Source organism: Schistocerca gregaria, chromosome 3, assembly GCF_023897955.1.
Source record: "Schistocerca gregaria isolate iqSchGreg1 chromosome 3, iqSchGreg1.2, whole genome shotgun sequence".
NCBI lineage: Eukaryota > Metazoa > Arthropoda > Insecta > Orthoptera > Acrididae > Schistocerca > Schistocerca gregaria.
The window spans coordinates 894,496,672-894,520,934 of record NC_064922.1 but is presented as its reverse complement, the minus strand read 5'-3'; the positions used below and the strand labels follow the sequence as shown (position 1 = coordinate 894,520,934).

Below are 24,263 nucleotides of genomic sequence, written 5' to 3'. Positions count from 1 at the left end.
TTGTTGGCACTAGAATGACCTTCATGAAAACTGCCTTGGGACAGAGCAAAAAGACCTCAAGACTCAAGGTACCAACACAAATGCTGGCTCACCATACATTCTAGCAACTTGCAAAGAACAGTAGTAAGACTAATTGGGTGATCACTGTCCATCACAAGGAGGTGTTTATCCTGTTTCAGTACCACAACGATCATGAGATGGGAATTCACCCTTGCTCCAGACATTACTAGAAATGGCAAGGATGGATGTTGGCAATCCATCGATTGGTGTTAGTGCATTTGGCTGTGGATGTAATCTGGCCCTCGAGTCATGTCAGTGCACAGGACTAAGGCACTGAGGAATTCCCACTCACTGAAGGGGAATTATATGGCTCTATATTATATGTAATGACAGGAAAGTGAATTCGCTCTATCCACCACTTGAGGACACAAAATGCAGGCTGATATTTCTCAGACACGGATGCTTGAGCAACGTGTTTGATGATAGCATGTGGGTCAGTGCATACAATATCATTCAGGGAGACACCTGATACACATGTGGGAGGACTGTTGTCCACAGAGGCACTGACCCTTTGTCAAAACCTGTGAAGGAGCGGAACGTGGTCCAGTGGTAGTAGCCCTCTGTTCCCAGCATCCTTCTTTCTGTTGTTTTAATAGGCAGTGGACCCAGGCATAGAGCCATTTAAGGCAATGAGGTTCTCCATCGATGGCTGTTGCTTATGATGTACGAGAGCCTCTCTGTGATCTCTAATGATCATGGTGATTTCGTAAGTCCACCGTTGTCCACATTGTCTTCCGATGGAGGTATGCTGAGGTGTAGGGGATGATTAAGTCTGCAGCCGATAGAATGGCTATACTCTGGCCAACCCCATAGATATCTCCACATGGTGGGATGCTAAGGGTGACGGCAGAGGCAAAAGCATTCCAGTCAACACTGTTGAGAGCTCATCTGAATGGACAGCCAGGTAAGTGATGCTGATTGGGGGGCGGGGGGGGGGGGGGGGGCAGGACAATCAGAAAATAGTTGCTGGTACACAGGTTGTCATGGACTCACCAATGACTGGAGGGGAGAAGATTAGGGTTGCAAATCGAACGATTAAAGGCCAAATATGATCCACATGCCACACTGAAGGGTGTATGGGCACTAGCATTCAGGAGACTGACCAAGCTCTGTGAGCAATGTTTCAATAGCTGTACCACGGCAAATGGCTATAGTTCCATGTCGCAGCTGGCATTGAAGTCATCCAAAATGAGGAAAGGTGGGGGGAGCTAAGAAATCACAGCAGACAATACAGTCAAACACTTCACAATCAGGAGAGAGATACACATTAAAAATGGTAAAATCCAGAGGCATCCTCACACAAACAGCTAAGGCTTACAAAGTCACAATGAGCGCACTTGTCTGTTGTAGACAGAGTCCGTGACAACCTGTGTAACAGCAATTATTTCTCGTGTGTTGGGTTTTTGGTGTAGCACCTCTGCCAGAAAGGAAGGATGCAAAGACAGAAAGGCAAAAAAAGTGGAATGTTCACCACAGTGGGTCACCTTCCCAGCACAATTTGTGAAAGGCAGAGGGAGAAAAACAGAAGAATAGGCTTGCAATAGAAAAGGGAACTGGTGCTGCATGGTTGGTTAGTTATGGTGATCAAGCATGTTCTCACAAGAAAGAGATGTGGGAAAAGTATTAAGCTATTGGTGGAGGAGGAGTAGTTCTTTCTTTACAGTAAATCCAGATCACAAAGATACTGTCAATGAACTTGTACCAAGCCTGGGTAAACTGCTTCTGAGATGAAAAATTCCATCACGGCCATGAAAACATGGAAAAAAGGTGAAGCATCCTGGTTCTCATAGCCATCCACTTCTGGGACCTGCCCTTCTATTCCAATCTTTCCCCAACAAATCCCTCTTTGTTCCCTGCAGACGGAACATATATTTCTAAAAACCTAGGATTATTATTTTTGATTTTGAGTGTTTCTATTGGTATTTAGAGCCAGCATTTCTGTCTCTCTGTAAATTTAACAAATTTCTTAAATGAATTTCCTGTTTTACACAGGCAAAAAGAACCTTCTTTGTTCATTTTCTTCTGGGTGGGTTCTACAGCCACTATAAATGTATAAATGTAAGGAAAGACATCATCCCACTGGGCTGTATTTTAAAACTGTACTTTACTCAGCAATACTAGTTTTGGGCATGGTGCACTTTCAAATGCATCTAAAACATAACAACATACCATAACAAAAAGAAAGTTCCAACCTAAAAGCCATACCACTACAGTGGATGTATTGTTCAAGCAAACATTCACTTTAAACTGGGCCACGCCTGAAACTAGTAGTGCTGAATGAAGCACAGTTTTAAAATACAACCTGGTGGAATGAAGTCTTTATGCAAATCTTCATTGCAGTGAAAGACAATATTAACAAAGTATAACATGATGAAAATTGCTAACAATTGAACTCAGCCACACTCAGCATTTAAAAATAATTTGAGTGTACATACTAAAATGTAAAAGCATTAGGTCGGCATTATTGACAAAGTTGCATAAGGCTGGTTTGAAATGGTGGTCTGGTCTATCATTTTCTCTTCTTGTCACACCACTTGTTCTTATGAGTTATGTTGTGCTAATTAGAGGTTATCTGTGGTCTAGGCATAGCGTCTTTGATTAGAAATCAAAACATTCTCAATTCCATGTTCGAAACCAGCCACAACTTAAACCTTGATTAATAATTAGCATTGATGGCCAAAGACTTCCAGTTTAAAAGTCTCCCTCATTCTGCCAACAGCCTCGTCAAAGGGGGGCAGAGGAGTGGTCAGAGACTTTGGGCACTGTCTCAGCCCTATAGTGGGAAACTGCCCCTAAAGGCAGGAGACTCAGAAATGACCAATGGCGTGAGGATACGGAAGGCAATGGGAACTACTGCATTAAAGACACACACGGTGTGTATCCACAGGACATGTGGCCTGTAAATGGAAAAGTGTCATGATGATCTCTCCATTGGAAAAAAGATTCTGGAATAGTCCCCCATTTGGATCTCCAGTACAGGACTGTCAAGGGGGAGGCAACTATGAAAAAAAAGTTATATTAGCACAAATAAGCCCTCGGTCACAAATATTAAGTCAAAATTTACCAGGTTTCGACGCTACTATGAGCGTCATCTTCAGAATTAGACAAACTGTTCTAAAACGTATTAGGTATATAACACATTAATAAAATTAAAGTTTGTACTGACTGGAAAAAGATGCAGTACTTACAAGTCACATATTAAAAAAGATCTAAGCCAGAAAGGTTATGTCATAAATAGTTGTAAGAAAGATGGCGGGCCGCTAAGGGCTGTTCGTACTTTAGTGAACAAGGGTTGCAACAAGACTTTTAAGTACTGCATCTTTTTCCAGTCAGTACAAACTTTAATTTTATTAATGTATTATATATCTAATATGTTTTAGAACAGTTAGTCTAATTCTGAAGACGACGCTCATAGTAGCGTTGAAACCTGGTCAATTTTGACTTAATATTTGTGACCGAGGGCTTATTTGCTGTAATATAATTCTGACACGGTCACTGAACCTTAGCAGCTATGTTCAAAGTTTTATGAAAAAAAGATTTAATAACTAATGAAGTGATAACATTCTACAAGTCGGGGCTTGGAATGTCAGAAGCTTTAACATGGTAAGAAAGCTAGAAAATCTGAAAAGGGAAGTGCACAGGCTCAATGGAGATATAGTAGGGGCTAATGAAGTGAATTGGAAATAAGATGAGGATTTCTGGACAGACGACTATAGGATAATATCAATACAGGAGTAAGTGATATAATGGGAGTAGGATTCATTATGAACAGGAAGGTAGGGCAGATTGTGTATTACTGTGAACAGTTCAGTGATACGGCTGTCCATAGAATTGACAGCAAATCAACACCAACAACGATAGTTCAGGTATATATGCCAATGTCGCAAGCTTTAGATGGAGAGAGAAAGAAAGTATATGAGGCTGTTGAAAGTGTAATACAGTATGTAAAAGAAGATGAAAATCTAAAAGTCATAGGACTGGTATGCAGTTGTAGGGGAAGGAGTACAAGAAATGGTTACAGGAGAATATCGTCTTGGGACAGGGAATGAGAGAGGACAAAGACTAATAGACTTCTGTAATAAATTTCGGCTAGTAATAGCGAATACTCTGCTTAAGAATCACAAGGGGAGGAGACATACTTGGAAAATGTTGGGTAATACGGGAAAATTTCAGTTAGATTGCATCATAGTTAGACAGAGATTCCGAAATCTGGATTTTAAGGCATACCCAAGAGCATATGTAGACTCAGATCATGACATAGTAGTGATGAAGAGTAGGCTGAAGTTTAAGACATTAGTCATGAATAATCAATACGTAAAGAAGTGGGATAAAGAAGTGGGATACAGAAGTACTAAGGATGAGAAGATACACCTTAAGTTCTCTAAGGCTTTAGAGACAGCAATAAGGGATGGCTCAGGAGGTAGTACAGTTGAAGAGGCATGGACATCTCTAAAAAGGTTCATCACAAAATCTGGAAAGAAAAACATAGCTACAAAGAAGGTAGCCACAAAGAAACCAGCGTAACAGAAGAAATACTTCTGTTGATCGATGAAAGAAGGACGTACAAAGATGTCAAGGAAATTTACAAACACAGAAATACAAGTCACTGAGGAACAAAACAAATAGGAAATGCAGGGAAACTAAGACAAAATGGTTTCATGAAAAATGTGAAGAAATTGGAAAGGAAATGATTGTTGAATGACTGACTCAGCATAAAGGAATGTCAAAACATCCTTTGGTGACACTAAAAGGAAGCATGGTAACATTAAGGAGGAGAGAGGGGATAGGTGCAAAGAGTACACTGAAAGCCTCTATGAGGGGGAAGATTTGTCTGATGTGATAGAAGAAGAAACAGGAGAATGACTTGGAAGAGACAGGGGAACCAGTATCGGAATCAGAATTTAAAAGAGCTATGAAGAAGGACTTAAGATAGAATAAGGCAGAAGGAACAGATAACATTCCATTAGAATTTCTAAAATTGTTCGTGGAAGTGGCAACAAAATGACTATTGACATTGGTGTGTAGAACATACAAGTCTGGCAACATACCATCTGGCTTTCACAAAAAAAAAATCAGCCACACAATTCCACAGACTGCAAGAGCTGACAAATGCAAGAATTATCACACAATCAGCTTAACAGAAAATGAAAATTTAAAACATGTTGGATGACAATCAGTTTGGCTTTAAGAAAGGTAAAGTCACCATAGCGGCAACTCTGATGTTGCAGCTGATAATAGAAGCAAGACTAAAGAAAAACCAAGGGACATTCAGAACACTGACAACATGGAAAAAACATCTGACAATGTTGAATGTTGCAAGATGCTTGAAATTCTGAGAAAAACATGGGTAAGCTATAGGGAGAGCTGGAGAGACGGGCAATGTACAATTATGTACAAGAGTACAGAGTGGACAACCAAGAATGAAGTGCTTGGATTAAAAAGAGTGTAAGATGGATTTAGTCTTTCACCCCTACTGTTCAATCTGTACATCAAAGAATCAATTATGGAAATAAAAAAAAAATTCAAGGTGAAAGGATATCAGTGATATGATACACTGATGACATTGCTATCTTGAGTGAAAGTGAGGCAGACTTATGTGATCTGCTGAATGGAATGAACAGTCTAATGAGAACAGACTATGGATTGAGGGTTAATCGAAGAAAGAAGAAAGTAATGAGGAGTAGCAGAAATGAGAACAATGAGAAATTCAACATCAAGATTAATGGTCACAAAGTAGATGAAGTTAAGGAATTCTACTACCTGAGCAGCAAAGTAAACAGTGTCGGACAGAGCAAAGTACATCAAAAGCCAACTAGCACTGACAAAAAGGGCATTCCTGGCCAAGAGGAGTCTACTAGTATAAAACATAGGCCTTAATTTGAGGAAGAAGTTTCTGAGAAACAATATTTGGAGCACAGCACCATAAGGTGGTGAAACATGGACTATGGGAAAACAGGAAAAGAAAACAATCTAAGTATTTGAGATGTGGTGCTACAGATGATGATAAAAATTAGGTTGACTGATGAGGTAAGGAATCAGGTGGTTCTGTTCAGAATCAGAGAGGAAAGGAATATGTGGAAAAGACAACAAAAAGAAGGGACAGGATGATAGGACATCTGTTACGACATTACGGAATGACTTCTACAATACTAGAAGGAGCTGTAGAGGGCACAAGCTATAGAGGAAGACAGATACTGGAATACATCCAGCAAATAATTGATGACATAGGTTGCAAGTGCTACTCTGAGATGAAGAGGTTGGAACATAAGAGAAATTTGTGGCGGGCTGCTACAAACCGGTCAGAAGATAGATGGAAAAAAAGTTACTAAAGAGAACTAAAGGTGGAAAATTTGCAATTGGTTATCCCAGTGCCTTTGTAGCTGAGTTAAGTTAAAGAAATGAGAATGGACTTACATTGCTTGTATCTCCATTTCAGACGAAAGAGAAGCACTAAGAACAATCACGTAGTTAACTCAAAGATACATTGCTACCTAGCCAGACTATTCTCATAATCACAATAAAATGATCATAAATTAATATTAACAATATTCATGGCAATGGAGAAGTGTTTACAACAAGAAACAAAGAGAAAAATGTAGTGGGCTGCCACACACAAATTTAAAAACATAATTTTCATCTTAAGTTTTTGGAACTTCTCAAAAATATTGTTTACAACTATATTGCTGAATTTGTACATTGACAACTCAGGTCTAAAAAACTGAAATACAGTTCAAGGGAACATTAAATAGGTCTCACCTTTATATTATCCACCACCTGGGCTTCTACTTTACTCCTTTCAGCAGTGTTATTGTACAACAAAAGAATATTGCGCAAATATGAAAACACTTGCGGTTTACGGAGTGGGTCCCATAGGTAACACTGCAGAATCTTGTCGTATTCATGTCTTTGTTCATACAATAGCTCACATACACGGTAGCTGACAATACAATAAATTATGTTAGTCATCAAACTGACATCATAGGCACTTCAGAAATTATGTATGTCTACTTAAATCGAGTCAGAAAAAACATTTTTCACAAGGAGAAAATTTAGTGGGACCTGTTAAACTATATACTCCAGTTCATTAAGAAAAGGTGATGTCTATGAGCTGAGGAAAGAATGTACAACAGCTACCTGAGCAAGTAACAGACACAGTGACACTTAAATGGACATGCAGAATGGCATAAAAGTGATAGATATATTGTTCTTGAATGAGTAATTAAAAGCATAAGCCACCTGCATAATGAAAATACAAAACAATAAATACTATGATATAACACAAACCTCACAACATGCTCAGGAAAGAAATAAAACAAACATGAATTCAACAAGCTCTACCACGCTATTTGAATTATGTCTGTTAGTAATCTGGTTTCTGTTTAGTTAAAGATGGAACTCAGTGTGGTAAACTGGCATTGCTACTGCTTTTTACTCTTACGTCATTGATTCAAAATGCTTAAATATTAATGCAAATTGCTAATCAGCAGGCTTTGGTTACTGCTGTCTATTCATCAACTTCAATATATTTTTGTTACTTCCTAACACATCTTCACATTAACTGTCATACACCACAACCACTATATTCCTATTCCAAGATTTCAAAATTTTTAAGTTTCTGTTCAGTTCTTTCTTACTCCTATTTTGATTATTGTTTGTCCACCCATTAATGGTTATGCAAGTGGAATTATGTCTAATCAAATGCAGAGACAAATGTCAGTAATTATAAAATATTTTAATTTTTAAACAAATTTATTCAGTTTTTATGTTTATGAAACAATTAGTCAACTACTTGCAGTGTCACAACATTATGCAACAATAATTTAGTGGAATAATGAGGTAAACATTTCTATGTTATGTGCATTTCTGTTAAGTACAAGCAGAACAAAAAATTAAGATAATCTCTATTGCACTCTCCCATTAGATGATATTTATAACTGTTAATGTGGTATCCATAATTAGTAAAGGCAAGGCTGAACTCAAAAGTTGATACGATCACTGTAGTGCTCCTGTTACCCATGTCCAAACTGTTATACAGTATACACTTGACTTCCGCTGACCTTTGAACTAATTTAACTACCCAACTGCAGGGTGTACTACAGTTTAATACACACTCCAAGCCATTGTGCAACTTGAAACTTTACAATTTCTAGGACTGACTGACAGAAATGGAACCCAGACTACTTATTCAAAATTCATATCCTGCAGCTAGTTCCTCATATGAGGAAAGTAGAAATCATAGTGTGTGAGTAAAGAGGATGGGAAAAATTTCATATTCCAGAGTAGCTGCCTGAAGTGAATAACTTGCTGACAAATTTTGCAGTGAACTTATTTGGACAACATCCAGTGCTGCTTGGATCTGACACTTTGTATCAATATGCAACCTATTATTTTCTAATAATTGACCCTTACAGAGATAATCTGCCAACAATGCACTACCACAGTTCTAAAGGACACTAGAGAAACTTTCGGAAATTATGTTTGTTCCCTTTTCTATGGCAACAGTGATGTTGAGTGCTCCCGTTGCTTGCTCCGCTGCTTAGAACTCAGTCACAACAATTAATACAGCATGCATCCATGGTGATCAGATGTTCACAAAAAGGTCATCACACTGGCCAAGCCGTAACCTTTTTATGTTGTTGCTTCTTGTGGTGTAATTTTTGTTCAGGCATGAGAAACTACTAACTCTATCACATCTAGAAGCTTGCAAATGACAACTGTATTTGCTTTTGAGTTACTAGTTCCTCATTAGAATATGAACTAATGCTTTTCTCCTCATCATCCAATAACTTTACCACACTGGAAATGATTATTCCATTAAGCCACAGAGTAATAATAGAGGATGCTTTTCCATACAAGTCATCCAGCTCACCATGCATTTCATTTGTGTTTTTCTTTTCAAGAACAGGAAAGGAATCTATGCTCAAACCTCCATCATGTCAAGAGGGTGCACCATCTTTGAGTTTGTACTCTAGTGGAGTTCTGCATTTGACAATAAAAAGCTATCATCACCTGTTGTATAATTACATTCCTAACAGAAGATGATATTTTCTTCATGAACTGCAGCGATCAAATGTCTGCCACAGCTTGTTACACAGTCAGTTTGTAAATTTGAAAATGTTATGAAGCGATAACTGAGCTATTTATTTTGTGTAAAAAAACGAAATAAAACACTGCCATCTTGATAAGTCAATAATCACCCATAGATGTGAAACTCAGTGTCACTGAGGCACTTTAAATATGCAGACAGTTCTGAAAAGTCAAAATATTCAGTGTTCAGACCCAACAAGACTATAGAAAATTGTTCTCAGTACTAAACATGGACTGTCTTCTTATGTGGCAGCACAACAGGAACCATTTAGATGTACATAAATAATCCCCTGAATTGAAAAGATTGATGCAGTAACAATATGTGTGAAATCTATGATACGTTAAGAATTTTTAATATTCTGTACAGCACCATGAAACTCATTTTGAAAAGAACAGTGACTTTTAGAGCTTTTACAAACAATATCTCCAATACTCAGATTTTTTTTCCTTACATGACAGTTGCTACAAACTGCATTTTCTCTAGTGTTTCAGTAGATATCTGCAGTTATGTTTTTGAAATATGTAGATGGAGTAATCCAAATAAATACTGCCCAGTGTCAAAAGAAAATTTCAGTTTGTTTCTCATCACAAACAAAATATTTTTAAAAGAGAAACTTTATGTGGTCATTCAACAGGTTGGTTCCAAAGTAGTTTAGTGGGATATTCAGTTCTATAATACAGTATGTCTCAACAGGAGTAGCAAAATATGAACAACAATCAGTCGACCAGCAGTGCCTCAGTAAATCAACTGCCCAGTCATAGTGGAAAGATGGCACGGCACGTCCTGGGACACAAAATAGGGCAAGGAAGGAAATATGACAGGAAGTTTCAAATCAGCACACACTACACTGCAAAATGAAAGTTCCTTCTGGAAAACATTCTCCAGACTGCAGCTAAGCCATGTCTTGTGACACCCTTTTCTTCCAGAAGTACTAGTCCTGCAAGGTATGCAGGACAACTTCTGTGAAGTTTTGGAATGTGGGAGAGAGATATTGGTGGAAGTGTAGCTATGAGGGTGGATCTTAAATTTTAGATCAGTAGAGCACTTGCCTGAGAAAGGCAAAGGTTCCAAGTCTGAGTCCTGGTCTAGCTTCTAGTTGCAAGAAAGATATGGCAAATAACTATTTACCCAGCTTTTGGCATGTTTTGTTATCAACTGCATTAGAGACAGATCAGGAGCAAGCCATGCAGCCACAGCACTAACACAGATAGGACAATATTACTTCCACGATTTTTTTTGTAGAGTGTCCTAGAGTTTCCTTTGCCACATCACTAATGTGAGAGGATTTACTGGATTTTACTAAGTCCTGAGATTAACACACACACACACACACAAAAAAAAGCCAGTTCCAGTACCTTCTGGCACAGATAATATCTGTTATGATTTGTCCGTCCTGCCATTTTTGTTCTAGTTGCTCCGACTTCAGCGCTGACCTGCACTGTGCTTTCTGTCTGCTACCATCATGTTTTGCTATCACTGTTAAGACAAACTGCTAAATGTCAGATTCAACTACTTTTCGTTCCAATCCATTGAACGAGCTCATAAAATTCCATTTTAAGAAACATTTTTATACCCAGAAACAAACTTAAGTATTCCTTTGACAATGGGCATTAATTGTTTGGCATAACTTAGTCCACACTAATCACAATATGAAATTAAAGAAATAAGAATTGAACCTGGAACATTTCATGTAACGTCTAGTCATCCAAAGTTTATCTGTATATACTGCCAGCAAAAGTCACATCTCCCTTGGCTCCCACCTATTTTGTTACTATATTTGTACCTACATATAATATTGGTTACCTATTCCATATGTGGGAAAGATTTCTCATTTATTTGGAAAAAGTAATGATTTTTTGCACAATACTAAAGTAGTGGTTCAAATAAACATATTAGAAAGCACTAAAAAAGCATAGACAGTTTCATCACAGATTTAAGTGAATTCAAAGCCTTATTAACAATCAAAAGCTGAATGAAGCCTAATGAGCATAAGGAGAGCAATGCAAGAAACCGTCAATGAATTCAAAAGAAAAACATTTTGCCAACCAATCTGATGAAAAATCCTAGGTAGTTATGTCTTCATAAAGTCAGTACACCAATCAAAATAATCTACCCTGTTGCTCAGTGATCATACTGATGCTGAAACAGAAGATAGCAGAGAAGTTCAAAGTACGTATTATATCAGCCTGGAACTATACTGTCTTCCAGACAGGTGTTGTAGGTTGCCAGCTCTCCAGGAGGATGTGATTGACAGTTCACATCAACATAACTCACGAATCTGTTTAAAAGCCTAGCCTTGCACAGCTTGGGCCATTTATGTCAGTTTCAACACCACCTCCATGGCGTGCAGCACTGTCAACCTCACTGATAGGCAGCGTGACTATTATGGTAGAGTGCTGCTATCTGGACACTACTTTTTTACACCATGTCTCATTCCCACCCAATGCCACTCCGATATCCCTCCGCTGGAGAGTATTTAGGCCGCCGCAGGACCATGCTGTGGCCAGTACACCCTCTGGGTGTCACGTTGGTCACACCAGCAACCCAGCAATCAGAGTCATCACCCTTGCTGTGAGCACCTGTTGCCAACAATATGCAGGACCCCAGTCTGCTGCTCCTAGGTGCCACGTCTTGCTGCATGTCGCCCTACCTATGGCTGCCATTGTCAAGCTATCACCTCCTCCGTCCACCGAGGCCTGAAGTTCCAGAATCATTGTCATCTAGCTACATCCCTCACATCCACCATCACTCAACATCTGCCAATGCCCCCTTTTCCCAGAAGCATCATCATTCTACCAACAGTTACTATCTTCAAGCCATTGCCTCCAATACCTACTGATGCTCTATGTCCTTCAAGCCCTTCATCCTTAAGCACCATCAATCATCCTCGGCCCCTTCTGCTTTGCCACTCAAGTATGACTGATGGACTTTACCGTGTATGCACAACCCAGGCAACATTGAAGAATGACATATCTGTCTGTATTGATGGTTAATTAATCTGACTTGTGACTTTTACTGATAATCAGTAGTTGTGGCATTCCCATATTTCGTTGGTAATCTGTAGCACACCTTGGTCACTGACACAAAATATTGAATTATGTCTTCCGAAACTATTTCACTGTACATCATAATATGGTTCCTTCTTTCAGCCACTGCATGGACAGTGACATGAAACATTAAAGTACGTCATTGTGGATCAGAAAAGCAACTAAAATTTTTCAGTCGAGGGAATGTAAATGGATTGGCCGAAGTACTTGGACAATTTTATGTAGATTATTAAAAGAACTTACTCCCCTCCTAAAAGATTTTATACTCTTTCAGTAACTGGAACAGTAAAATGATCCAATTGCGTGGAGGGAGATGCAGATGATTTTGATTTTTGAGATGGAATGTCTGGCAGATGTACGTTATTGTATTATTTGAAACGTGAATTGGTTATCAATGTGTCTTATCTCTCAGCAGATATACAGAGGAATTTGTAACAGTGGGCAATTTTGGAGGGAAGTGGGGGAGGGAAGGGGATGTCCTCGTGTGATAGTATAGTTAATTACTAGATTTGTCCCACACTGTTACCCATGATTAAACAGTTATTTATGAATAAATATTGATGCTAAGACTTGCTATCCACATGTACATGCCACTTCAAAAATTCTCTCTTGAGCCTCTGTATTATATACAATTTAACATGTGTAGCCTATGTCTTTGTCCTCATCCAACTCCCCCCCCCCCCCCCCCCCCCCCCTCTCTCTCTCTCTCTCTCTCTCTCTCTCTCTCTCTCTCTCTCTCTCTCTGTGTGTGTGTGTGTGTGTGTGTGTGTGTGTGTGTGTGTGTGTGTGTGTGTGTGGTTTTTTTTTCCCCTCCCCATGTATATTACATATATTTTACATAAAGATACAGACTGTGTTCATCTACATGTTCACTACACTATCATGAAAAATTTGAAGTAAATCGGTCAGTAACTTTTTGAGATAGATGGTATCAATGTTTTCATGTTTTATTTTACATGTATCTGTACTGTGATACACTATTTATATTAAACATATAGAGCCTAGATGCTAATTTGGGGTATACTCATCTCCACTCCAAATTTCATTCAAATCCACTCAGCTATTTCAGTGTAAAGTAGGGCAGTTTGCACTGTGTTTATTGTGATAAAAAAGGCAACAGAGCAAGAACTCACAAAGGCAGCTATGGCTAAAAAAGTATCTAAAAAATAGAGCTACTTTACCATGAAATATGCAAAATGATGGCGATGTTTTGTTTGAAAATTCCACAAGAATGTCACAGCAAGATTTTGAATTTTTGGTTATGAAACAGAAACATGTATCTCTACAGAAGATATTGTTACGCAAAATGCAATTTCTGTAGAGATGCAAGTGGCAATAACATTCTATTACCTGCATCTGGCGATTCATATATTAGTTTGAGCTATTTATTTCGCGTCTCACAATAAATCATTTCAGTGATTATTTCTGAAACTGCAAAGCACTTACGGGGCATTCTTAGTGATTATGTGAAGTTTAGTTAGCATTCTTTGCACCGTTAAAACACAGAATGAGACTGGTCCTGAAGATTCGAGGATTTGACAGTTGGTGTGTCAAAGGCACTGTGGTGCCGAGACTATCCACCTTGTTGCAAATTTTTCTGCATACAAGCAGTGCAGTGGAAGCCCATTTATTGAAATAAAAAATATATTTGAAAATGTCAGAATTTGTAACTGATTTCTCTGATCAGTCAGTGTTAGATTCCTAAATCCATGTTCACATTCAGCTGTAGATGTAGATATAATTTCAATTGCTTTCACAAGTTCTTTTCACGGAAGTGGGTGTGGTTTAAGGACTTTCTTTATAAATTCGAAAATCTTTGGCTGGTGAAGCACATGTGCATTCATTTAATTTAAAATCTACCTACTTATATAAGCGAGGAATTGACATGTCACATAAAACACATGTTCATATTTGTCTCACAGCTATGTTTCTGAATTTAAAATGGCTGCAAATGAAAAGAAATCAAAGTCTTCAAAGCAGTTTTTTATACTGTCTAGCAAAGACTGGAAACATTTCTTCCTAAATATCTTAAATTTACTACATTCATCACAAGAAGATTCTTTAATTAATACATCTTTGAATGTGTGCTTTTCCTTCAACTATTTTACTATTATCCCCTTTGCACTTTGAATGATCACAAATTTTATCATTTAGTTCTTTTGTATTATCAGCAGAAACACCAACTAAAAATGCTTCTATATGCACACATTCCATGCTTTCCACTGCAAGTTCACAAACTTCAGAACACACTGTGAATATTGCCAAGTTTTAGTCATTTACAGATAGCCACACAGCTTAATCTTTTGCTAGTTCTGAAAATGCAATAATGCTACACAATTTCCTAATACAATTTCAAGCCTACTGTTACTCCCTTCCCTACCTTCACACTTCTCACAGTTTTCAGTCCCCATAGATACACTATTTCTTTCTGTTATCATCATCATCATTTGGTTTTCAGATCCACCATCTATTTTATCTCCTTTAGCACCATTGTTAGTATCCTGACTGTCAATGTTTGCACACATATCTAGTAATGCACTATTCTTAATGAATGGCGAAATTTTGCTTTGCTAGAAAGCAGTGTTGAAATTCCATAGTTCTTACAGGCCTGCAAGCACTCAGCTTACTAACAATGCTACTGAAGCGGGAACTTGCGGAGATCTCCATATCCTTGGTGGATGCGAGAGAACAACCAAACAGCACCAATTAATTTCACATATGCGATACTGGGGAAGCTGTGTTAAGCTTGGCCCATGTACTCCATGACTAGCAAGGCCAGCATGCCGAATTCCATCTGCAGGGTATTGTTGCTGAGTTTGGACTGCTTTGTGCTTCTGTCCAGTACATATTCGTCCACGCTGCACTCTTGCCAAAATCGGGTCTAATTTAAATGTGGCTGCAGGTACCACATTTGCTCGCCTTGTGCTGTAACCGTGGGTGAATTTCAGCTTCGCTGCTCAGGCACCTTTGTGGTATGGCTGCCACACTACTTGCCTTGCAAGCGCGCAGGTAACAAATGAATGGTGGTCCTTACATGAAATCAACAATGACAGCATGAAAACGACAATTCAGTTTGAAATGATTTGAGGTGCTTAAGGACATTAGGCTTTTTCCAAAATTAATGAGCAAACATGTTAACAGTAATAATGTGTCAATATTTTCTGTTTACGGGTCCACAAATTTAAATTAAGTGTTAAGTTTTATGTATCCAGTGAGTGGAAAATAAACATCCTTGGATTGGATAGGTAATTTAAAATCAGAAATGGGGAGGGGGGATGGAAATCACCCCCTCTCACCCCTCCCTCCAAATTGCACATAAAAAAAAATCTTACCATGTTGACTGCACGGATTACCACATGGCGTAAAGGCTATTTAAAATTTGATCAAAATGATCAAAGAGTATCTCAGATCAGCAAAGGACAAACAGGACTCACTAACAATGTTGGGAATATACCACATACCCTGAACTTGTAGGAAAGTCTATGTTGAAATGATTGGTTGATCTATCATCAAACACAGACAGTAATGCAGGTTGGGATGGGTGGAGAAATTGGACATGATAAAGCATGCACTGTAAGACACCGATCACATAATAGAATTTGCCGACATGGAAGTTCTTGCTGTAGAGAAGAGCTACCAAGCACATGTGTTCAGCAAAGCCACAGATATCCACAAACATGGTAACAGCTTTAACAAGGAAGAGGAAAGAACCAAGATGAATGGATCCTGATTCCAGTGCTGCAGCAAACAATCATTTCAGGTAGCAAGGTGAGCACCACTGCGATAATAACCAGCGAAAGGCCCTCAGACAATGGTGTGACAGGTACATAAACCTGCTGCTGTGAGCTCGACTACTGTCGGCCACCAGCAATGGGGAGGGAAGCTTTGACAAGCCAGCAACTTGTGGTGGTGAAACATCAGAAAAATCATCAAACATTGGCAAAAGAATCTGAGAATAAGCCAATAGGCAGTTTGTCATATTTAAACTCCAGTGAAAGACACTGGGATCATGGAGAGGTTACCCACAAAAATTCTGGGAGTGTACGTTCCAAGAAGTCTGGAAACATATATTTCCTCCCACGTCTCTCAAAATGATTAGAACTCAAAAGTCACAAAAATATAGAGATCATACAGAGATTTACTGCTGGCTGGCTGCCCTTCCCAGTACCATTTATGGACACAACAGGGACGAGGGGAAATGATGATGGTACTGGAAATACTTTTCATCACATTGCACAGTTTAGACGTAGATGAATATTTTTCCAAGGATGTTACATTGACTATATAATAACAGATCAGGAATTCAGGAAGGCTGTGAGGGACACACATGTATTCAGGAGATTCTTTGGTGACACTGATCATTATTTAATCTGCAGTGAAATTGGGATTGTCAGACCAAAAGTGCAGGAGGTCAGGTCCATATGTAGGAGGATAAGAGTGGAGAAACTTCAGGATAAGGAAATCAGGCACAAGTACATGACAGCGATCTCAGAAAGGTACCAGTTAGTTGAATGTAGTCAATTACAGTCATTGGAAAAGGAATGGACAAGGTACAGGGACACAGTACTAGAAGTGGCTAAAGAATGTCTTGGAACAGTAGTGTGTAAAAGTAGGATGAAGCAAACAGCATGGTGGAATGACACAGTCAAGGAAGCCTGTAAAAGGAAAAAGAAGGCGTATAAAAAATGGCTACATACTAGAACTCAGGTAGACAGAGAAAGTTATGTTGAAGAAAGAAACAAAGCCAAACAGATAATTGCAGCATCCAAGAAGAAATCTTGGGAAGACTTTGGAAACAAGTTGGAGACTATGGGTCAAGCTGCTGGAAAACCATTCTGGAGTGTAATTAGCAGTCTTAGAAAGGGAGGTAAGAAGGAAATGACAAGTATTTTGGACAGGTCAGGAAAACTGCTGGTGAATACTGTGGATGCCTTGGGCAGATGGAGGGAATATTTTGAAGAGTTGCTCAATGTAGGTGAAAATACAATCAGTAATGTTTCAGATTTCCAGGTAGAATGGGATAGCAATGATGACTGAAATAGGATCACATTTGAGGAAGTGGAGAAAATGGTCAATAGACTGCATAGCTATAAAGCAGATGGTGTGGATGAAATTAAGTCTAAACTCATCAAATACAGTGGAATGTCAGGTCTTAAATGGCTACACAGGATAACTGAAATGGCCTGGGAGTCAGGACAGGTTCCATCAGACTGGACAAAAGCAGTAATCACACCAATCTTTAAACATGGATACAGAAAAGATTGTAACAACTACAGAGGTATCTCTTTAATCAGCATTGTAGGTAAAATCTTCTCAGGTATTGTTGAAAGGAAAGTGCGAGTATTAGTTGAGGACCAATTGGATGAAAATCAGTGTGGGTTTAGGCCTCTTAGAGGTTGTCAGGACCAGATCTTTAGCTTACGGCAAATAATGGAGAAGTGTTATGAGTGGAAAAGGGAACTGTATCTATGCTTTATAGATCTAGAAAAGGCATATGACAGGGTTTCTAGAAGCAAGTTATTGTCTGTTCTACGAGATTATGGAATAGGAGGCAAACTTTTGCAAGCATTAAAGGTCTTTACATGGATAGTCAGGCAGCAGTTAGAGTTGGCTGTAAATTGAGTTCATGGTTCAGAGTAGTTTCAGGGGTAAGACAAGGCTGCAACCTGTCTCCACTATTGTTCATATTATATATGGATCATATGTTGAAAACAATAGAGTGGCTGGGTGAGATTAAGCTATGTGAACACAAAATAAGCAGTCTTGCATATGCGGATGACTTAGTTGTGATGGCAAATTCGATTGAAAGTTTCCAAAGTAATATTTCAGAGCTAGATCAGAAATGTAAGGACTATGGTATGAAGATCAGCATCTCCAAAACGAAAGTAATGTCAGTGGGAAAGAAATATAAATGGATTGAGTGCCAAATAGGAGGAACAAAGTTACAACAGGTGGACAGTTTCAAGTACTTAGGATGCATATTTTCACAGGATGGCAACATAGTGAAAGAACTGGAAGCGAGGTGTAGCAAAGCTAATGCAGTGAGTGCTCAGCTACGATCTACTCTCTTCTACAAGAAGGAAGTCTGTACCAAGACTAAGCTATCTGTGCACCGTTCAATCTTTCGACCAACTTTGTTTTATGGGAGCGAAAGCTGGGTGGATTCAAGTTACCTTATCAACAAGGTTGAGGTTACGGATATGAAAGTAGCTAGGATGATTGCAGGTACTAGTAGATGGGAACAATGGCAGGAGGGTGTCCACAATGAGGGAATCAAAGAAAAACTGGGAATGAACTCCATAGATGTAGCAGTCAGGACGAACAGGCTTAGATGGTGGGGTCATGTTACACGCATGGGAGAAGCAAGGTTAGCCAAGAGACTCATGGGTTCAGCAGTAGAGGGTAGGAGGAGTCGGGGCAGACCAAGGAGAAGGTACCTGGATTCGGTTAAGAATGATTTTGAAGTAATAGGTTTAACATCAGAAGAGGCACGAATGTTAGCACTGAATAGGGGAACATGGAGGAATTTTATAAGGGGGCTACGCTCCAGACTGAACGCTGAAAGGCATAACCAGTCGTAAATGATTATGATGATGATGATACATGAAACAGCTATACTATTATCACTATTAATAATACCATTCAGTATAACTTTTGTACTTATTTTTTCATTTCTTTATTTTTATACATATTTGGTATTGTGTACTAGGGCTGTTCAAAAAGCAGCTGTACTGATCTAATTTGCCGATTCATTATGAATGTAGATTAATGTAAGATATGAACTGATAAAGACAGTACATTAAAAATCATATAATTTAACAGCATTCATTTTAGGAAAAGGACAATAGAAATTTTGGCATGGAATATAAACAACAGAAGCAGTAAAAGTTGCACCTCATCTTGTACTTTTGATAATAAGCTGCCAACAGGCACATAAAAAAGATCTCAATCTTGTTAATGAGACTGTTGAGCACTCAATGCCTCTGCTAAACTGTGAGTGATTACCTTTACTTTTTCCATTGCTTTTAGGAAATTGAAGACAATACATTCAGTGATTGACGTATGTAGGTGAATTGCAAGAATGAATCTTTCACTCTGCAGCAGAATGTGCACTGATTTGGGACTTCTTGGCAGATTAAAACTTTGTGTAGCACCAGGATTTGAATCTGGAACATATCTGTGGAAGGTGAATGTCCGGATTAATGTGATGGTCTGCCATACAGTTTTAATCTGCCAGGAAACTGGGCACATGGGTGATGTGGTTGAGCAGTTAGGGATGCCTGTGAACAATGGCACAATACTTACAAATATGCTTTGTGAGCAAGAGCGAGAAGGCGGTCTTGGTCGTAATGTTGGAGACCGCCAGCTCTTATTAGCTCAAGCAGGGCCTGTTGGCGCTCCTCATGGTGGCCTGTGCTCGGTGAGCCACTGCCTTCAGTCAGGAACTCAACCACCTGCTCAAAGAGCTGCCGCTCCACGTGCAGCAGACCACACCACGGCCGGGCCAGCTGACGTGCCAGGAATGTGAACAGAGAACCAACCTGGCTCGGCTGCAACCCAATCAGTCCTGTTATTAAAATGTAATTTTAATGGCTATCCAAATTTTAAGTATTACATATACATAAGCCAGGTAGTGATTTTTGGGGGAAAAAAAGAAAACTATCCAAACTGAAAAATAATAAAAATTCCCCACTTTAATGCATACTGGACAGGGACTTGGACCCTTACACCAGTTTTTAGCAGATAGTGTTTGCCAAAGTAAAGGAATTCGATCCTTAATAACAACAGTATACCTGTTCTTTCTGAACTGCTGGTCCCACTGCATTGTGGGAGAGGCTTTGAATAAATGCAGAGAATCTGTTAGTAGATGCTCAAGTAGCATAACTGAAGATACGCTGGTCACAAAAAGCAGGTATCAGGATTTTAGTCCTTGTCTGGCACATTTTTCTGGGTTTGTATCCCAGTTAATACTGTCATTTTCTTTCCACTATATTTTGAGACCTTCTTCAGTTGCCTCTGCTAGAAGTTGAGTGCACACTTCACTGGTACGAGGGGCGTTTGGAAAGTCTGTGCAAAAATAAAAACTACTTACGTGTTTGGGGTAAACCTTTTTTATTTTTTGACAGTCTCCTTTTAGACTTATACAATTCGTCCAGTGCTGTTCTAATTTGTTGATCCCTTCCGAATAATAGGTTTTGACCAAGTCTGCAACATAGCTTGTTTGAATAAAATCTTTGTCCCACCAGACATTTCTTCAAATTGAGGAACAAATAGTAGTCCGAGGGAGCCAAGTCTGAAGAATAGGGGGGGGGGGGGGGGGATGTGGAACGAGTTGAAACCCTATTGCCATTAATTTTGCAACCACAACTGCTGTGGTGTGTGCTGGTGCATTACCGTGATGAAAAAGGACTTTTTTGCGGTCCAATCACCAGCGTTTTTCCTCTGGTTTCAAATGGTCCAATAATGATGAATAATATGCACCTGTAATAGTTTTACCCTTTTCCAGATAGTCGATGAGGATTATCCCTTGCAAATCCCAAAAGACAGTTGCCATAACCTTTCCAGCTGAAGGACTGGTCTTCACCTTTTTTGGTGCAGATTCTCCCTTGGTAAGCCATTGTTTAGATTGTTGTTTGGTCTCAGGAGTTAAGTAATGCATGTACGTTTCATCCACAGTGACAAAACGATGCTTAAAGTACTGTGGATCCTTCCTGAACAGCTGCAAACCATCCTTGCAACACTTCACACAATTCCGTTTTTGGTCAAACGTGAGCAATCGCGGAACCCATATTGCAGATAGCTTTCTCATGTCAAAATGTTTATGCAAAATATTATGTACCTGTTCATTCAAGATGCCCACAGCACTAGCAATCTCATGCACCTTAACTCTTCTGTCATCCATCACTATATCATGGATTTTATTAATTATTTATGGAGTCATAACCTCCACAGGGCATCCAAAACGTTCAGCATCACTTGTGCCCATATGGCCACTCCGAAAATTTTGAAACCACTTATAAACTGTTCTAATCGAAGGTGCAGAGTCACCGTAAGTTTATCAAGCTTCTCTTTAGTCTCCTGAGCAGTTTTGCCTTTCATAAAGCAATGTTTAATCATCAAACGAAATTCTTCTTCATCCATTTTTGACAATCACACTACTTACTTGATTCACATAAATACCAAACACAAAGAAATAGACCAATATGGCTGAAACTTGGTGTGCCATCTTTCCAGAGATGCTGCTAACTAAAAATGACCTCGATATGCACCAGTGGTGCCATCTCTCGGACTTTGCACAGACTTTTCAAACACCCTTCGTAACTGTTTGAGCTCCAACTGAACTGCAAAAGAGACATGTTGTATGCCACTCTAGCAATTGCATCCTCACACCTTCAAAGAATGAAGCAGTCCCAAGCCTGATGATTTGAGGACACACACCATCTTATCTGTGTTGTGTCCCAGCTGCAAACTCGAAATAATCTATTTCACCAATAAAGCGTGAAAGATTATCATTTCACTCGAGGGGAGGAGATGATTTGTAACATATATGCTCTTCACAGCTACACTGCTACTGTGAAAGTTGACACTTATTACGAGGTGCCAGGATGAACACATTACATCTACATTCACAAAAACAGAGCATGACATCAATATTTTGGCAACAAACAGTATAAAAAGTTATATCAGCCTGGTGCTAGAATTGGAAATGCACAACAGATAAGATCATGTGTCTCCTCCACTCACCATACTTGGAATGTGACAACATTAGACCATTTTATTCTTTGACAGTCAAACAAACGCCAATAATTCATGCAGTGTGTCCTATTCACAACTTGCATAGAGTCCAAAAAATGAGCATTTCACACCTGACAAGGACAAATAGTGAAGTTTTCAAAATATCATGCAAGAAAAATAACAATGTGCTCAGCTACAAAACCCAAAAGCTTCCTAATCATCACTTTCACTGAGAAAGCCCGAAAGATCATTGATTTAACTTGACACATATAATAAACGCGATGTATAAGCTACAAATAATAGAAGATTTCTTGTTCCACATTCTTCATTGTCACACAAACTCTTCAAGGGATCATACAGTGAGAAGCAAAGATTACACTGTATGTCACTATCATTCCATTTTACCATCCCCTATCTCTGTCCTATTCTACTCATGAAACATGTACTGGAAGAACAATAGTTTAGGCACTTATGACATTACAATACCACCACCACCACCACCACCACCACCACCACCAAGAACAACTGTTGGATAGCTACTGCATAAGTTCTAATTTCTCTTACTTTATCTCCTTTTTCATTTTGTGATATATGTAACTGGGAGAAAATAATGCGTCATTAGTCTCTTCTCATAACGCAAGATCTTCAAAGTATTACAATGAACTAATTATGAATTTTCTTTGTGTCCTCTACTGTTATTACCTCGTAAAGGTCCCAGAATGATGAGCAGTACTCAAGTACGGTACAATGGATGTATTTTAAGTTAATTCTTTGGGATTTTCTGGACAAAGTTAGTTTGGCATCTGCTTTTCTGACAATTTTCATGGAGTTGTTTCACATTAAAATAATCCAGACACATACATCTCAACTTTTTCAGTAGAGGCTGGTTACAGTACTTCACCAACAACAGTGTAATGGAAAAAATAACTGGTTATTATGCATATTTATGATCAATATTACATGTGTGTATGGTGTGGGTTAGCTGTTAGAATTTGCAACAAGTGATGTTCGTTTGAAAGCATTCCTACAATTTTTGTAGGAATTTTAGTAGTGTTTTGACACCCTCCACAAAAAAGCATACTCCATGATGCCTCTTATAACTTCCAACTTTATTCATCAGCTCATTTAAGGTATATTTACCCAGGGAAGTGACCGTTTTAACTAACTGATGCTGCCTTCCTTCCTTTTGGTAGGCACTTAATTCAGTTCTGCAATGCAGTTCAGTGAGCAAAATATGAGCTTACCAAGTATCAAACCAGATTTGTGATTGGATTTAGAACCTTACTTGCAGACAGAACTCAACATATCACTCTTTAAGGCATAAAATTGACACATGCAAAGTTAATTTTGGGAGCACCACAAGGGATTGTTGGAGGCCCAGTGCTGTTGAGAATATAAATAATCTAAAAAATAAATATAAATATAAATAATCTAATAATCTGGAAATAATAGAGGGGAACATTCCACGTGGGAAAAGTATATCTAAAAACAAAGATGATGTGTCTTACCAAACGAAAGCACTGGCAGGTTGATAGACACACAAACAAACACAAACATACTGAATTTTGTATGTATGTTTGTGTGTGTATCGACCTGCCAGCGCTTTCGTTTGGTAAGTCACATCATCTTTGTTTTTAGATATAATCTAATAATCTAGTAGATAAAATTAGAAGCTCCATGAGGTCTTTCACAGATAATGTTGTTGTTTACAGCAAGGCTGCAACACAAAGACTGTGCTAAAAATATAGGAAGAACTGCAAAGGATGGATAATGAGTGTAGTTGATCATGAAAATGAAAACATAACATACTGCACATAAACAGGTAAATAATTTGATTATTGTTTGATGACATTATTGGCAACAAATCACTGGAAAGACTAGCAATCACAAACTATCTAGGCTTAGTTGTATGGAGTGGTCTAAAGTGGAATGAACATATAAAACTAGCCTGAGGAAATGCAGATGCCAATCACAGTCACTGGAAGATTATTTAAGAACTGAAAATTACCCATCAAAACAGTGGCTTACAAAACACTTATGTGACTGATTCTTCAGTGTGCTCTGCAGTCCAGGTCCCTTTATCAGGTTGCATTAATAGAAGAGACAGAAAAGTTTCAATGAGTAGTGGGATGTTTCATCATGGGCTCATTTAATAAGAGCAACAGCATAATGGAAACACTCAACAAACTCTAGTGGCTGATGCTACAAGAGAAATTTTGTAGATGACTAATAGATCTACTATTGAAATTATATGAGCAAATTCCACATATATATCTCATAAAATGACCGAAATGAGAAAGATGTGGCAATTTGAGCTCCTATGGAGATCTATC

General features: G+C 38.7%; 1 protein-coding gene across 2 annotated transcripts in view; it reads right to left on the bottom strand.

Moving 5' to 3' along the window:
• LOC126355142 (vacuolar protein sorting-associated protein 8 homolog) overlaps nt 1-24,263 on the bottom strand; it is a 204,863-nt gene that overhangs the window by 47,701 nt on the left and 132,899 nt on the right. For both annotated transcript variants that reach the window (XM_050005329.1, XM_050005330.1), the window contains exons 15-16: nt 19,501-19,745; nt 6,817-6,997 (exon numbers count right to left, since the gene is read on the bottom strand). In XM_050005329.1, the coding sequence (XP_049861286.1) occupies nt 6,817-6,997; nt 19,501-19,745 (426 nt within the window). The remainder of the gene's footprint in view (nt 1-6,816; nt 6,998-19,500; nt 19,746-24,263) is intronic.